Source organism: Ceratotherium simum, chromosome 5 (assembly GCF_057802395.1).
Source record: "Ceratotherium simum simum isolate JZ-2026a chromosome 5, ASM5780239v1, whole genome shotgun sequence".
NCBI classification, from domain to species: domain Eukaryota; kingdom Metazoa; phylum Chordata; class Mammalia; order Perissodactyla; family Rhinocerotidae; genus Ceratotherium; species Ceratotherium simum.
The window spans coordinates 17471376-17488606 of record NC_141904.1 but is presented as its reverse complement, the minus strand read 5'-3'; the positions used below and the strand labels follow the sequence as shown (position 1 = coordinate 17488606).

The following is a 17231-nucleotide window of genomic DNA, read 5'->3' as shown; positions in this document are numbered from 1 at the left end:
GGGTAGGCTCCTGATTCCAGACTCTCCAGGACTGTTCCCCAGTTATTTCATATCTCAGTCACCTGAAGAACTTCATGAGCTTTGTTCTTCCTGTAGCTCGCACAGTCCCAGCACAGAGTGCTGGCTGAGTGTCTAGCGAACATTGAGAAAAATGAGGGGTGATTGATGTACTGAGGCAGAAGATTGGATGAAGTCCCTTCCAGGGACTGGATTATATATGCAGATCCTAAACACCTTCCATCTTGTGCTTAGATATCTGGACCAAATATAGGTGAGTCACGAAGATGACAGAGTCTGCCTTGGATCCAGAATGAGAAGCAGGGAAGCACACTTCCCCTTTTCCCATGCTCTGTCAGACCTGCTGGGACACAGATGTCAGTGACTGAAGACAACCTCATGCACTACCTCTCTGAACCCTGCTGTGGGGTGCTAGGAATCCTCCACCAGCGGGAAGGCGTCGGCTCTTCCTGGCACCCCTGAAGCCTACCAGGCAGTCATGCTTTCCATGGACCCACAAGATGCCCTTTGTTCTGATCTTGTACTTTCTGAATGCACAGGAGCCTTCAGGAGCTCCTTCAGTCTTCTCCTTCAGCTTTTAATCCCCAAATGTCACCTACTGTTTAGAACTGGCCCTTTCTCAGCCTGCTTCTCCTCTGTCCTGACACCCTGCCACTTGTAAACGGATCTAGCTGACTTTTTAGATACACCCCACACATCTGCTAGAAACGCCAGAATTTGTCCCAGCCTCTTCCGTTTTGAGAGCACCCTGATCCCTGATCTACTGCAGTGGGGTCTCTGGCAATGTCTAGGAGTTTCTTCTGCTTCAAGGACTGCTCCATCCCATGCAAGAAAGCTTTGGACAGTGGCTAAGTCATTTCTCCCCAAACTTACTATATTTAAAACCTTGGGGCCGGCCCCGTGGCTAAGCTGTTAAGTGCGCACGCTCCGCTACTGGCGGCCCGGGTTTGGATCCCGGGCGCGCACCGACGCACCGCTTCTCCGGCCATGCTGAGGCCGCGTCCCACGTACAGCAACTAGAAAGATGTGCAACTATCACATACAACTATCTACTGGGGCTTTGGGGGGGAAAAAAAAAAGGAGGAGGATTGGCAATAGATGTTAGCTCAGAGTCGGTCTTCCTCAGCAGAAAGAGGAGGATTAGCATGGATGTTAGCTCAGGGCTGATCTTCCTCACAAAAATAAATAAATAAATAAATAAATAAATAAATAAATAAATAAATAAATAAATAAATAAAACCTTGGTTCATGTTTAAGATTTGGCAAATCTCCTAGGACTATGGTCCTTTAAAGCTTTAAGCAGTCCAGGCTGTGACCCCAGCCATAGCATAAACGGGTTTAGGTCAAAGAACAAACATATCTGCAAATTAGATCTTTATAATAGAAATTTGTAAACCAGAAGATCATAAAATTGAAGATTTTTTTCCTGTCTTGAGGTACTAGCAGTTAGAAGTTTAGATCTATATATACATCACTTAAAGGTAGGCAGCCTATGTTAAAAATAATCAGAAACTATAAAATATTATAAATATATAATATTAACAATAATAATAATGTGAAGCATTGTACAAAGTGTTATAAAATGCCTTACATTATAGAGCTATGTTACATCTGATATTATTATTACTGCCACTGATAATATTTTCCCAACACTCATAATCTGAGAACATTTCCTGAGCCCTGTCTCCAAATGTTTGGCTGTGCCCGACTCGACAACTGACTTGAATTCCTTGCTCACTGTCTGGTGATTCATTGCACTAAATACCATTTTCCTGATAATTAAAAACTGCTCACTGGCAAGTGGGAGCAGGAACAGGCTGATGCAGGATTTATGCAGAAACAAAATGAGCCAAAAGACAAATGACCTGTTCTGCCTAGCTAAAGGCATTTTTCTTCTCTTCATCTTCTGGGACTCGAGAAAGGCTGGCTGTAATGTGGGAGAGAGGTCCGGAGAGACGTGTCATTCCGAGATGAGGTGGATGCAGGGGGAGCCATTATGTGCACGTGCTCAGCCAAATCATCCTTCTGATTCAGGACACTCAATCCCTGCCCCCAACAGAAGAGGTAGGCCAGGACCGTGTCCTAGGTCAGCTCTGTCAGACCCTTATCAGAGGAAAAGCACCGAGTTTAAGCCATTTGTTAAACTTTTGATTGCAGTTTCCCTTCCTCAATGTAACAATGGTATCCTCAATTTCAGGGAAGCAGGCACTGACTCCTGCTGTTGCAGAGATGCAGGGCGTTCTAAATCGACATCGCATCACCTCTCCTAGGCTCCATGCAGCCCCCTTGGCTTCTTGTGAAAGGCTTCAGTGACAACCAAAGCCCCTGGCCCCAGAATAGCAGCCATGACATTGCACACATGCACACCCACACACGCACACACATTCCTTAATTCTACAAGCCAGCAAGGTAGCAAACCTCTTTTTGTGAGTAAACTGCACCCATCATTAAAGTAGGAATTTTTCCCATTTAGGTGCACTTAGTTGCACATTATGACCTAAAAGAATCCTGGCACCATCAAGAGATGAGCCATTCCCTTCTGGGAATAGCTCCTTCCCCGAACTGATTGGGGCCAATATCTGTAAAGCTCATTAACTCAGAATCCTTTCTCATTCATCCTTTTATATGTCTTCACTTGCAAACCATTCATTATGGCGCATTCTAGATTGTTTAATTAGTTTCCATGGAAGAGTTCCTGTAGGACAGCTTAGCATACATCGTTTAAAAGCCCTTGATCTAAAATAACAAGGTAGTTATTTTTAAAGTAACTAATACAACCCTAAGCAGCTTCCACCCCCCACTGCTCATCTCACCTTGCATCCTCTTCCTCCCTCTCCAAACACCTCCTAGAACAGGTTACTGGAAATAATCGCGAGTGTATCAGTTCGTGAGCCCTCCCTGCACATCAGGCACTGTGCTAGGCATGTCACTGGCAATGTGTTCTTTATTATCACAACCACCCTGGGAGGGAGGGCTTACCTCCTCCACTGGCGGAGGAGAAAATTGGTATAAGAGATGTATGTGGACTTGCTGCATTATGCTGGGCTAGGGAGAGGCTCTGCGGTTCTGACCTCACCTCTGGGCCGCAGCATCTGGGCTCTCAACCTCCTCTGGTCTCAGCACAGAATTTGGGAAAAGTCGCAGGTCGTTGACTCGGACCTGCTGTCCCTTTTGCATTTCTCATGGGTCTGATGTCGCCTCATCTCCTGCCCTCACTGCCCCAGTGCACGCTGGCTGACTTCCACCTGCAGCATCTGTGTTTCTTCACCTAAATGCTCTCTCTGGCTATGGAGCCTCCCCATCCACCTGCACAGCAGGCCAAGCAGCCCCCAACCAATGGCTGACGGGACTCGTGTGGTGGGACCGCAGCCCCCTGCACCCTAGGCTGGGCCAACTCTGAAGCATGTAGTTGCCTACACCGGCTCCCAGAGCTTCCACGGGAGCTTTAGCCTGCTTCCGTTACCCATAGTGGTGCGGGGCTTGAGGGCACACCTTTTATGGGCTGCCTTCCTCCCCCACTCACCTGTTCACCTACAGGTACTTCTTGGGAACACCTCCCAGATAAGCCACTGGCTTTCAAAGCCTTGTCTCAAGGGTTGCTTCTCGGGGAAGCCAAGGTAAGACTGCCTGGAGATGCTGATCTGGCTTCATTAGTACCTTCAATCTGGTTTCAGTCATTCTTGCTCTTCACTTGTTCTCCACACCAAATGAGGAAGAGATGAACTCTCATCTCTATTTTCCCCTTTGTCCACTGTTATTAAAGTAGAAACTCCCTCCCCACTTTCTCTCTCTCTCTCCCCCTCCCTCCTTCCATCCCCCAGGGATTAGAACATTCTATAGAAAGGTGATGATCTCTCTATTTGCTTCGTCCAAATTTCAGTCAGCAGATTCCAAAGTCAATGTCGTCATCCTCAAGTTTGCAAGGAGCCTTCCAGGATGGCACTGACCATCCTAAAGCCAGCCATCTAGCATGCTAGGAGTGATTTCATTTAATGACTGGGAATAACTCATCTTTCAGAAAAAAGCAGTTCTTCTGGGCAGGGCATCTGGCTCTCTGACTTTAAAAGAATATCCCCCTTTAATCTTTGCTGTGTCTTCCTTCTACTTCTGGATCGTACTCTGACACTTCAATCCTTGCCTGAATGGGTGACCAAGGCAACATTAATTTGGGGGATCTGTAGAGCTACCACAGATTTTTGGATGAAAAATGTCAAAACTAGACCATGCGTGAAGGGCTGGGAGTCACCGGAGAATAAGCCACAGTGGAGGGGGGTGGTGCAGCGCTGAGAAGGCAGAGCTCAGGGAACCTGAGGTCCAGCATCAGCCTTGGGCTCCAACTGTGGGCACTCAGCACCAACACTTTTCTATACGTGCCTGCCCTGCTGACCTGACTCTTCTATTAACAGACAGCAGCAGCGGGCAGGGAAACTCCTCCTCTTCACAAGGATGCAATGCTAGACCGTGTTGTTTAGCTTTTGAAGCCCTCACCTGCCCAGCACACCACCACCATGAAAACAATGTCTATACTCTGCCTAATGACACGTCAAACATGTTGAAAAATTACATTGTGAACAAATCCATTTGTTTCTTGAGATCCATTTCCTTTTTTGTCCCCTCTCCTCCACTTTTTGAATGTATTTTTTCTGCAATGACAATTCTCTATTTTGTCCCCTCGCACACCTATTTATCTTGTGACTGTAAACATCAGTGACAAAGTCTATGTTCCTGTATGTATTTTTCATTCACCATTTTATTCGTTTTTCATACTTCAGTGTGTCTGAAGGCATGGGGGTTCAATTACCATTTTTCTTTCATTCTGCCACATTTTTTTCTACGTAGACTTTGCTCTTTTCTCTATTGGTGTTTTCTAAGCTTTTCTCCTCACATTTTCTCTTCTGGTATACCATCTTTGCACTTCCCTCTTGAGGTTTTGCTAATAGCAATTTCTTTTTTGTTTTAATCCATCCTCATTCCTCTTCCAGCCCTGGACACAGCCGTCAGTTATAACCTTAACGGTGGCCTCCACTCAGGAAAGTTGTCAAGTTGATAAATATTGATATCTGCCCTACCATTTTACCACGACTTTTCTGCTAATGCATTTGGTTGGCATCAATCAGCTTCTTTGCCTTCTGTGAGCGCCCGGTGTGGGAACTGGTCCCGATCTGTCACTTATAAGTAATCTGCTCCACATTTCATCAAGAGCTCAAAAAGAGGAGAAAATATGGAGGAGAAGTAGAGGACAGAGAACCAGGCTAGCATGGCCCAGAGGGAAGGGAGATGGGGAGGCCCAGCAAGGCAAAGAGAGGCGGCCTGGTATAGGAGAGACCCTCCTGGCCATACCCTGACTGCTGGGGACAGCAGCCAGTGTTAATGACCATTGTGTCCTCTTTGGGATGTTAACCCTGCTTATCTCCTCCAATAAGGCTCCCCAGGGATGAAGATCTACATTGACCCCTTCACTTACGAGGACCCCAATGAAGCTGTCCGGGAGTTTGCCAAGGAGATTGATGTATCTTTTGTGAAAATCGAAGAGGTCATCGGAGCAGGTATGGCTCTCCCCTCCCCTCGTTTCTGTTCTCTTGGTGTCCAAACATCTTCTTCCCACCACTCTAGGTGTTCTCTACCAGCTTTTACCCCAGAAGATGATTCTGAACCATCTACAATGTGTGTCTCTGGATCTTCTGGGGACTTTGATCATGGTGGCCAAGCTTGTTTGGTGTTGCAGAGAAGTCAGGTGTAGTTTTAAAAGATTCAGAAATAGCTCTAGAAATGGACCACCAAATGCATATAAAGAGACAGACATAAGATATTCAGTTGAGAAGACTTTGGAAGAAATATAAATTTTTAGAAGCTGACCTAGTATCTCAATCACTGAATGATATCTCCATGGCTTTGGGCCAAGATTTCTTCTCATACTTTCAGTTCTCCTTTTCCCAAATACGTGCATTTGGAGATAGACCCTGAGGAATTGAAGAGGAACCACTGCTTCCAGAGGAAAACCCATCCATAGCCATATTTTCCACAAAAGATCTATGATATGGGTGATAACACAAGACAAATTTCACTCCCAAGAAACATGTGTGGTCTCATCCATCTTACTGCGTTGGAATAGAAACCCAGGCCAGCAGAGAACTAACTGCCTCTCTGGCATGCTTTCAGGAAATCCTACCTAAGGACCAATCTAGAATTTTCATCTTTCTTTAATGGATGGGTAGTTGAGTCAAACTGGCAATAGACTCAGCCTTATTAATGTAAGTGAGTAAAATATCCCAAAATATCATTACTTTATAACTCATCTCTTTACTGTCTTCTCTGTTGCCTCTTTTGAATCTTCTTAAAAGATGTATTTGTTGTGTCCTCTTTTCTGCTTTTATTTTCTTCTACAAGATTTTTTGTCTTTTCTTCTTCTTCAATGCTTTTTAGCCATTGTTCAAGCTCTCCTCACTCCTATGCTGTAGTCTTCTTTTTAACTTCTATGTCTAGAAGTGCTTTATTTATATCAATATTTGGAGAGCCATTGGGTTGCCTCTTCCAATAATATTTTAACTCAATAAAATATGTTTAGTCAAAGTCTTACAGACAGCCACTTCATATATTATCTTTAAAGGGAAAGTCATCGTCCTTCCATTCACTGCCTCTCTTAATGCACTGAGGGGTCAAAAAGCCATTTGTGAAATTGGAAATCACATTTGAAAGCTTGCTCCATTAGGCCACCATTTTCACGCTCTGTTTTTTCTCTTAAAGAGCTCTAACCTCATGGTATCACTGTGGTGGGTGCTGGGACTCTCTCTGTCGGGACACACTGCACTCTCTTCCCGCGAACCCCTCAGGAGTTCCAGCCGGCTGACCAAAATCTGATCCACATGAGTCTATACATATTTCCCATTGACTTTCATTAAATATGTTACTGAACCACGACTTTCACTTCTGTGCAGATAATTTTTTCTTCCTCCTTAGATGCTGACATAGTTAAGGATCATGCCTTGGAAGGCTGGATACCAGATAAATTAGATTACTCTTAGGGGCTCTGATTTCTCCAGTAAACTTGAAAGAGTGTTGGGGAGGTGGGCTTTCAGTCCTGCACCCTGTTTCTCCACATTATTAATTGTTGTTGTGTCATGTGGTAACGGTGCTAGTGATTTTAATGTTGTTATTTACATCATGTACTTAGAGCAATGTGTTCTGGCCTGCATTTCATCCCAGAGAGCACACATCAGCCCGCTCCTGCCTTTGTCAGGGGAGAAGTTAAGAGCCTTCTCACTGTATAACCCTGCTGGGGAGTTATGATTTGGGGTGAGCTCAGCAACTGCTGGATGCCTATAAAGGGACAATTGATGGCCCTGCTCCATCCTTCACCTTCATTGTTGTGTAGCCTTTGCTCATGCTGCTGTGTTTGTGCATTCTGCTCAGAGAAGGCTTAGTCCTCTCTGGGCTCACATGGTACCGGGAGGGATTGATACATTTAGCAGTGTATCAGACTCCCAGCAGCATGGGATAAAGACCTCTGCCCAGTTGCTGCTGACCACCTGCTCCTAAACACCCATCTCCTCGCGATTCAGAAATCCCAGAGCTAATCCCTGCGGGCACTGATTCACTAAGTGTAACCTGATGCAATTTTAACAGAAGACACTCCAGGCTGGAATCAATCTTTCTACCCTCTCCAGTTCTTTTTCTCCTCTGTCACCATTCTTGCTTCTCCCACACCCTGCCTCACTGAGACTGACTTCATTTTGTGCTAAAAGAGCAAATGTGAAGGTTGAGTTTTAAAAAAAAAGAATTTTGTAAGGTAAGATCTATATAGTGTAATTGGCAATATTTGTCTTAGCCACGGGCAGATTTGGAGCAGGGGGCAAAAACTGGGTTGAAAAATGCTACCAAAACATGAAAAGAAGAAACAGAAGTCATTTATCCCTCTTTCATTTGTTGTTTCCTTCCTTCCTTCCCTCAACAAGCTCTCATTGGGTACTTCTTGCATGCTGGATGTGGACTTCCAGAGAGGAACAAACAGCTCTCCCCCTCACAGGTCTGACAGCCTTAGTGGGAGACAGGCCAGTAACTGTTCACAATTTTACACCATCCACAATACCATGGCCCAACACAGAGCAGTGTCCAGATCCTTGTTCTCTTCACAAAGGAGATAACCTTTGGCCTGCACTTTCGAGGATGAAAACTAGTAGAAAAAGTATGTTTTGGGGAAACTCATTGGAGAATGAGACAGTAGAGGAAAATTAAATGATTTAAGGAGGAAAATTAATATAACCTTCCGGCAGTGGTATGCTGGAGTCAGCTTGCGCTAGCTTGCAAGAGCCAGCGGTTTGCATCTCTTTTCAGCCTCCTGTTCAGCGACGCCATGTTGATAGCTTGACATCAACTATGGTAGGAGGATGTACACCATGGAAATAGGCAGATGCTACAAATAACGAGTATTTGTTCCTTTGTTTTCTGGAGAGCTGGTAGTTGAACACTTACCAGCACACCCCAGCCTTCCAGAATGTGCAAGGTTATTTCAAAGAGGTTGCAGAGGAACATATGCCTGCTGGGTATAGAGCCAGAGGAGAGGGCTGTGTTTGTTGCAGGAGGGATTAAGTTAAGAGTTCAAGAATATCCTCATTCATTAAACATTGATTTTGTGCCTGTTACAGTGGTAGATGCTGGAAAATACAGTTGATGCCTAACAGTCCCTGCCCAGCAGGGGTTATTATCTAACACAGACACAATGCCACTCTGTGAGAGGGGGTAGGTGATTGAAAGCTAAGACAGGGGCCCAAGGAACGTGGAGCCTTGGAGATGGAGGAGAGGCCTGATGGCAGGGAAGACCCAGGGAAGAGGGACCTGGGGCCCCCTGAGGATGTGGAGGCTTTGGATGGGCTGACACTCTGTGGGGCACATCCTGAGAACAGGGAGGAAAGAGGTTGCTGGGGAGGGGTTTCCTGAGGGTATCAAGCATCAAGTCTGGAGAATCAAGCTGAGGCCTAGAGACCCAGAGACTGTGGTATGGATTATATCCTACAGAAAGTGATGAGCTCCTGTAGGTTTCTAAGCAGGGTGGGTGATAGGAATGAGGTTCTGTGGAGATGAATCTGATAGATGCTGTGTTTGGATTGGACTGGAAGGGGGTGATGGAAAATGATGGGTAAGACCTCGGAGGCATGGAGGCCAGTTATGGAGCTTTGCTTGGAAACACAGAGAAGGTTTGAGATGGCTAATGCTGGGATCATGGGTGGTAAGGCAGGCTGCGCTGAAGTACCTAAACTGATCTAAACCAGAATGTATCCAAATGTGGTTAATGGAGTGACTAGTGGGCTTGCTGATTGGAGTCGAGGGAGACATGGCATGGAGGTTGTGGGCAGAAAAGAAGGGCATCGGGTTAAAACCTTGAAGAAAGAAGAAGGCTGCCTGGTCCCCAGGGTGTGGGCAGTGGTGGTTGTGCATGTGAGTAAAGGCCAATAGAGTAAAATCTAGAAACTGTGAGGTTGAATAATTGCATCAACTGCCAAAACTTCTTCTAAAGTTGTTGAGGATGTTGAACAAAGGAATAAAAAACAATAACTATGAGCCAGGTGTGATATCATCAAAGAAGACTGAGTTATAATTAACTCATCGATCATTACATAATTATTTTTTAGTGCCTGTCTTTCATCACCAAGCTCAAAGTTCCATGCGAGCGAGGGAATGTAAGTGTTTTTGTTAGTCCCATGCCTAGCCTGGTGTGCAGCACTCAGGTGCTCAATTAAGTATTTGTTGCATATGGTTGAATGAAAGTAGATCCTTGGGGTAAAAACATAACACGGATAAAAATTTGGAGAACTGGGTAGAGTTTGAGAGAATGGAAAAACTAGAGAGAGGTGGAGTAAGATCATGAGTCATTTAGTGATCTGAAAGTGGCCCAGTCGAATGAAGGAAGGCTGACCCTTCGTCTCCTCCCTGTGGATAATGGGAATAACTGAAATCTCTTTAGAGAGGGCAGCTGGCCATCTGGTGTCTTTGGAGAATATCAGCTCTTTGTAACCATGAGTCTGACTAATAGGAGTCATCTCTCAGATCAACTCCAATGCATTGGCTAATTGTGATCAGTGTGGTCAGTAGACTCACCCAGAACAGGAACCAGGGCTGCCATGTATGATTGGGCCCTACAGTATGAATGGCACTGCTGGGTTATACAGTGTGTAACCTATATACTATATGCAGCAGCCCTGAGCGTGACTGTCAAGTGCATGAAAATGTAGGTAGAGGTGTCACCAGAAGCTGTCATCCAGGAGAAGACATGCCAATTGTATTTTATTTAATAAATACATCCTCCTCTGACTCCATCATCTGCCAATTCAGCATTTCCACAGATGGCTTATTGTGAGGGAGAGGGAGGCTTGCAGTGAGAGGGCTGGGTGAGGAGCTATGTGATGAGTATGGATGGGAATGGGGCCAGCATTTCTCTCTTTGAAGAAGAGGATGAGTTTCTTGGAGGTGATTCAGTAGAAAGACCACCTGCCAGCCTGATTCTCCTGGGCTCATTCGGAGTGGGGGTGGGCAGCATAAGGGTAGCCTCACACTGAGTAGGAGTCACAGCAGGAAGGGTTTCTAGAAGAGGAAATCAAATAGATGTCTTCAGTAATTATAATTAAAATAGTGGGCATGTACTGAATACTCACCGTGTACCTACTTTACAAGCATTGTCTCAGTTAACCCTCATAATAGGCCTGTGAGTTAAAGTTTGTGTGTATGTGTGTGTGTGTTTAAACTGGTGAGGAAATCAACATTCAGAGGATAGCCTACCGAAGGTCGTGCTATTAGTTGAGTTAGTGGTAGACCAAGAATTGAAACCCAGACACAGCTGATCTGGGTCTGGTGAATGTCACCCCCACACTACCTGCCACTTCAGGAAAAGAGCAGCTGAGTGTACAGGGACATTGCTTCTGATGGCAAAATCTATCTAGCAGTTTGGAATGCCCAAGCCTCTTTGCTGGGAATGATGATACTGTCCTAGAATTCAGTATGCCCCTGTGGTGGTGCTGCAAAGATGCCCCACAATCCCTGGGGAGAGCATTTTCTTCCTAGAATACCCTGGTCCCATCCTCCAGTCCTCCACTTCTAGTATGATCAGTTATCTGCCTTAAGAAGGACAACAACCAAGAACCAAGATATTTAGCATTTTTAATTATATGTGCTTGCTTATATTATGAAAATAATAAGTGATTTATAGGTATGCAGTTGGTTAAGGACCACAAACAGCTACAAGAAAAGAGAAAACCAGTTTGCTGTCACCATCTAGGTATTAGGTATTGTGGACACCATGGCTGTTAAGCAGGTTCCATCTCATTTGCCAGCTCCAGTAGCCTGGTAATGGGTACCTGGGGAACTCTGCTGAGAAGAAGGAACAGGGTTGTTATCAGTTAGTAATGTCTGTCTTGGGTGCAGGGTCAGGAGGTGGTGGAATGCCTGCCACAGTTTGACTATCCCTGGTTTAGCCGTAACTCATTTACCTTGCACAGGCTAGTGTGATAAAACTTGCTGGAAACCATACTTTAAAATCTAGTTTAAATTTATTCTTTAAAAGTTTCTTTTCTGGTGGAAGCTTGAATTAGTAACTAGAAGCTCTCCGTTCCCTTTTTTTCCCCCAAGGCAGTTTGTGACTTCAAAATGCTGCTAAAAAAAAAAAGAGTGTAATTGTGTGTAGATCTGCGCTGCACATAGCCAACAGCTACTGCTCGAAATACCTGCTGGCAGGTTGGATGTTTCATTTTCAAAAATTGAAAATTCTTTCCTTCTGATTTTATATATAATAGTTGAGGCATTTAATGCTGCTGAACCACTTTTCTCTCTTCCTCATTTTGTCAGGGAAGGTAGGAGAGAGGATCTGGCAAGGAGCTGAAACTTGTAGGGAATAATTTCAACAGCTGTCTGGGAGGACAGTCACAGGAACTGGCTAAATTACCCTCAGCTGACAGCCTTGTGGGCAGTGGTTCTCAAATTTGAGCCAGGCGTCTGAATCCCCTGGAAGCGTGTTAAAACCTAAACTACTGATCTTCCGGATCCAGTAGGTCCAGGTAGGGCTCAAGAATCTGCATTTCTAACAAATTCCCAGGTGATGCTGATGCTGTTGGGCAGGAACCACACTTGGAGAACCACCACTGAGAGCCATTGGCCAGCAAACTGCCCCGAAGCTGGAGCTGGGTCCTAGCCAAGGGGAGGTTTTTCTGTAGGAGAAACTCCAAGGCTAGCTGCAAGGATACTGCCAATCAAAGTCCAGCCAGACCCACATTAGGCTGGCTGCAATTACTGTCAGTACAGGATCTGCGTAAAATCAGCCACAACCACTACCCAGTCGTTTCCTGTAAACATCTATTTTAAATATAATGTTAATGCTGCATTTGTTGAAACTGTTTTTTAGGTGTTATGAATTTTTATTCAAAAAACGAAAACCGTACAGCCATGATTTGGAGCTCATGTAAAAGGAAGCTCTTTAGTGTTCAGATCAGGGCAAATCAAAGCACCACAGTTCTGGCCCTAATTACAGAAAAGTTGTCAAAAAAGCAAAAACAGTCTCTCGAGAATAGTGTACAAGCCTGAAGTCAAGGATCATAGGTGACAGCAGTTCTTAGATCATAAGTGACACAAGGCCTTGGTTTTTTGCTTGTTACTAATAACGGCCCATTGACTCCCACTCCCTATGAGGCTGTGGAGGTACTAGAGCGCCAGAGCCCCCTGACTTCAGCACCCCGGGCTTACCTGGGGACACCCTCCGTGCGCAGATGCAGCAGTGGGACTTCCCCAGTACCCCTGACCAAAAGCCCTGCTGTGGCTGGATCAGCCTCCTTCAGGTCCCACTAGGCTGCAGAAACCTCCTTCCCCCATTATCCCTTCCAGTGCCCACCCCCCACTTTCCCCCATGATTCCCCTTTCCCAGCTTGTCTTCTTTAAATCACCACCCACATGTTTGTAGTTTACAAAGCGGTTTCTCATAGATGCCACACCCTGTTAGGAAGGCCGTCCACCGATCATTTCTTTTGATTGCAAAGAGCTGAGAACGCTGAGGCTGGAGGAGTGCCCTGCTCTAAGTCGAGTGGTGGGGCTGGTGTAGATGTGAGCTTCTTCCTCCACTGCCACCAATTTCTCCCGACTGCACTGGGGCCACTAACTACAGGGTGCAACGCAGCCTCCGAGGAAGGACTATGGATTAAGTGACTTCCTTTGCAATTGGCGCTTTGAAAACCTCTGGGCTTGGAGAATATGAAGTCATTTCTTTGCGAGACAGGAAAGGGCTGTTTTCACAGAATCACTATTCTTTAAGCTACCACTTTCCAGTGATTGTGGAGCGGATTTCTGAGAATAGTAATGCTGCTACCACCACGGTGACCGACTGCAAAGCCGTCTCTCCCCGCCCAAGGAAAGCACTTTTTTTAAGACTATTTTTTAGAGCAATTTTAGGTTCACAGCAAAATTGAGCAGAAGGTACAGCGATTTCCCATGTACCCCCATACTCCACACATACATAGCCTCTCCCATTATCAATCCCTCACCAGAGTGGTACATTTGTTACAATCGATGGGCCTACACTGACACATCATTATCACCCAAAGTCCACAGTTTGTCTTAGGGTTCACTCTTGGTGTTATACAGTCTAGGGGTTTGGGCAAATGTATAACGACATGTATCCACCACTACAGTTTCATATAGAGTGGTTTCGCCACCCTAAAGATCCTTTCAGGAGAGCACGCTTTTATTTTATAATTTTTAAAAATGATACTGTGAGACCCTACAGAGGATGTAATTTTACGCTAAAGCATTAGAAGCGTTGCATGTGAAGACCAGTCAGCACAAAGATTAAACAATGAGATAGCGTTTGTCGATTAGGAAGGTAATGTGATGCACAGAATTTTGTAATGTGATAGCTAGAATTTTTCAAAGCCGCACCTTTGTTGTTTCTTCCTTCCTTCTTCTCTTCTTTCTCTCTACTCACGTCTATAAAGACAACACTGTGTCAGGCCCTGTGCAGGAGAGGCAGCCCGTATGCAAACACGGCTTTCAAAAGAATTCAAAGGGGTGGAGATAAATTCCAGGTACTCCAGGTCCATTGCCAGCTCCCTAATCCATTTGAAATATGCTTGGGTAGTTTAGGCCCGTGGTTCTCAGCCTTGGCTGCACATCAGAACCACCTGAGCAGCCAGGCCTGGCTTCATGGGCCTGTGACCAGTGCTGTTGCACTGGGCCCCATGATCAGAAGGGCCCACACTTAGTTTAATGTTCTGCTGTCATAGTCTTGACATTCTTAATTTTTGAACAGGGAGTCTTACATTTTCATTTTGCACCAGACCCTTCAAATTATGAAGCTGATCCTGCGGGTAGCTTTTAAATATTTCCATGTCCAGGCTGCACCCAGAGCAACTAATCGGAATTCCTAGAGGTGGGACCCAGGCCTGTGTCCTTTGTAAAGCTTCCCAGCTGATTGCGGTTGGCAGCCAACTTTGGGAACCACTGGTATAGAAGAGAAGTCCTCAACTGGGGTGTTTATGTGTACGTTGTGGGGGACATCAGATTCACCTGGAGCACTTTCTAAACTCCACACACTCATGTGTAGAAACTGATGAATATTATGATTCCTAAATATTCTGATCCCACCCGACTCCCAGGCAAGGACTTTCGATGAATATGACATTTGCCTATGAGACAGTCCCACTGCGTTTGCTGTTCCCGGGCTGCTGAGTTGCTGTGACAGTAGCAGCATATGAACTGTTGGGACCTGCACAATTGGGGTGCAGTGGTCCCGATTGTGACTTCACATCCATACAGCTCTGCTCCCTGTGACACTGCTAACTGCACACACCTACTGAGAGGCAGTGTGGCAGGAAAAGGGATGGGCATGGACCACAACCCTGGCTCTGCCTTACAGCTGTGGGGTGTGGGCATGTTTTCTTTGTGCCTCAGTTTCCTTATTAATAAAATGGGCATAATAATACCCAGCCCATGAGGGTGCTTTGAGGATTAGTGACATGACATGCAAAGGGCCTAGCACAGGCCTGGCACACAGTAGGTGGTCAGTAAATATTGATGTCCTGTCTCCTCCAAGAAGAAATATTAGCATACATTTCCCCTCAACTCTCAACTGTCACTTTTTACTGAGAGAAATAGAACTCATTATTATGACAACAAGGAAGAAATACTAACCAATATTCTCCCATTACTATACTTATCAAATATGCAATTTATATTCATTGAGCTCATGGTTATTGAATACATACTAGGTCAGGGTGTCAGAGGGATGGATTCCATCTATATACACATACACACATATGTGTGTGTGTATACATACATATATACATACATACATATATACATATACATGCACACATATACACGTACACACGTGTATAAATGGATCTATACACATGTATGTTTACACATGTAAACATGTATCCTGGATACACGTGTAAACATACACACACACATATGACGGGTCCCTGTCGTTCAGTACTTTTCTTTAAATTTTACTCATTTGAACTACAAAAGTAATGCTTATTGTAACAATTTAAACAACATAAAAGTAACTAAATTAACTTTGCTAATCTGTACTTCCCCAGTCTTATTCCCACCCTTCTAGTGTAACCATTTTTAAAAATAATTTGAAGTTAAAAATAAATTTGATATGGATTTTTCCATCATTTTTCTTTTGCACACACACCCCCACATGGGCACATACTACATATCACGTTCTATAACTTGCTTTTCTCGTCTTCTTCATTTAACGATATAAGTGGGCATCTTTTGAAGTCAGTCTGCATCACTCGTCTGTTAGTCTTCCATAGCTCACAGCGTTCTGCAGGATGGCTGTGCTGTTTCCAGCCGTTCCCTGGTTATGGTCACGTGGTGTTTGGCTGTGGAAGAAGATGCCGCAGTAAACAGTTTTTTATAAAAATTTAAATACTGCTACTTCTACTTCTTTTGAATAAAGCAGGGATAGAGTCTCCAGCAATTTATAACCCAAGAGTAGGCAAAGCAAAAGTCAAACAAATAATAATAAATATGCCACCCCAACTTCTACTGGCATGCCTACCACGTGCCAGGCACTGCAGTGGGGTGCACAAGCTACAAACGTGAGTGAGACTCGGTCTGACCTCAAGCAGTTCATCAAAGCAGCATATGATTAAATGTCAAAGCCCATGTTACACATGATATATGTCTTAGGATTGTAAAGTCCGTGTTGAAATCTTCCCAATGGTGCTTAAGCCAACCTCTGCTCCAGCCCTAGATTCTAACAAGTTCCATTGACGCTGGAGCAGTTTTGCATGAAAAGGCCTTTCGTGGAGCTCCCTTCCAACCTTTTTTGCAGCAGAAAACACAAGAGGCTCCCAACTAAATCACAGAGGAGATGTTAACTTGCTTTTCTAATATGGCCAGTCATTTATCTGATTGTTCAATTTGCTCCATCATTTTCTCCCAGAAGCTGAAAGTGTAAAAGAAAGTTTTCCCAGCAGAAAGCCATGTTTTTCCTGAAGGCCTGAGCCTCTGTCACACATTTCGGTGATGCGCTTACAAGTAGATACTAAACTGCTTCATGGGAAAGAACTGGAAGTTACAAAACCAAGTTAGATCATAACTTGAAAGTACGTTTAACAAGATTCAACAGATTTTTTTTAAGCAGCTATGAAATAGTGTCACCAGAGTTGTTTTTACTCTTGGTGATTTTGCTGCAGAAATGTTTAAATGCTGTGGCACCCATGGAGGTGTGCATGCAGCTCATGTTTGCTTGGGAAAACCACTTGCTGTTCAACTGCCAGGAGTGTAGGCAGCTGCCACCCTCCAGCTGCAGCGCCTTCAGACTCTGCCTCAGCCTTCCAGCAGAGGCTTAGCTCTTCCCAGCAGCCCCAGCCGGTGACTGAGCACGCAGGATGCTAGGGCCCAGGCCTTTCCGGAATGGATGCTCTTTACTCTGGAACTCCCCATTGGGCTGATGAGACTGTCATGTCTGCATCAGCCAGGTCTTCATTGCCATCTGGGGCTCTCCATGTCCGTCCCCGCTTCCTCCTTTCTTTTCATAATGTCCATCGTGATCTGAGACTCTGGCCAATCCTGCTTCCTCCCCCTTTTATCCTGCGCAGTGTCTGCTAACGTCCCTAACTTCTCAGTGTCTGCTTTCTGGGGGACCTAATAGACACAAAGGCTTTCAGGGCAATGTAGGAACATAAACGCTATACATCTCATTCAGAGGACTTAAGTACCTG

The 17231-nt window shown here is 45.0% G+C and overlaps 1 protein-coding gene across 1 annotated transcript in view; it reads left to right on the top strand.

Moving 5' to 3' along the window:
* EPHB1 (EPH receptor B1) overlaps positions 1 to 17231 on the top strand; it is a 429979-nt gene that overhangs the window by 356461 nt on the left and 56287 nt on the right. The window contains exon 10 of the mRNA XM_004419346.3: positions 5442 to 5564. Coding sequence (XP_004419403.1) covers positions 5442 to 5564 — 123 coding nt within the window. The remainder of the gene's footprint in view (positions 1 to 5441; positions 5565 to 17231) is intronic.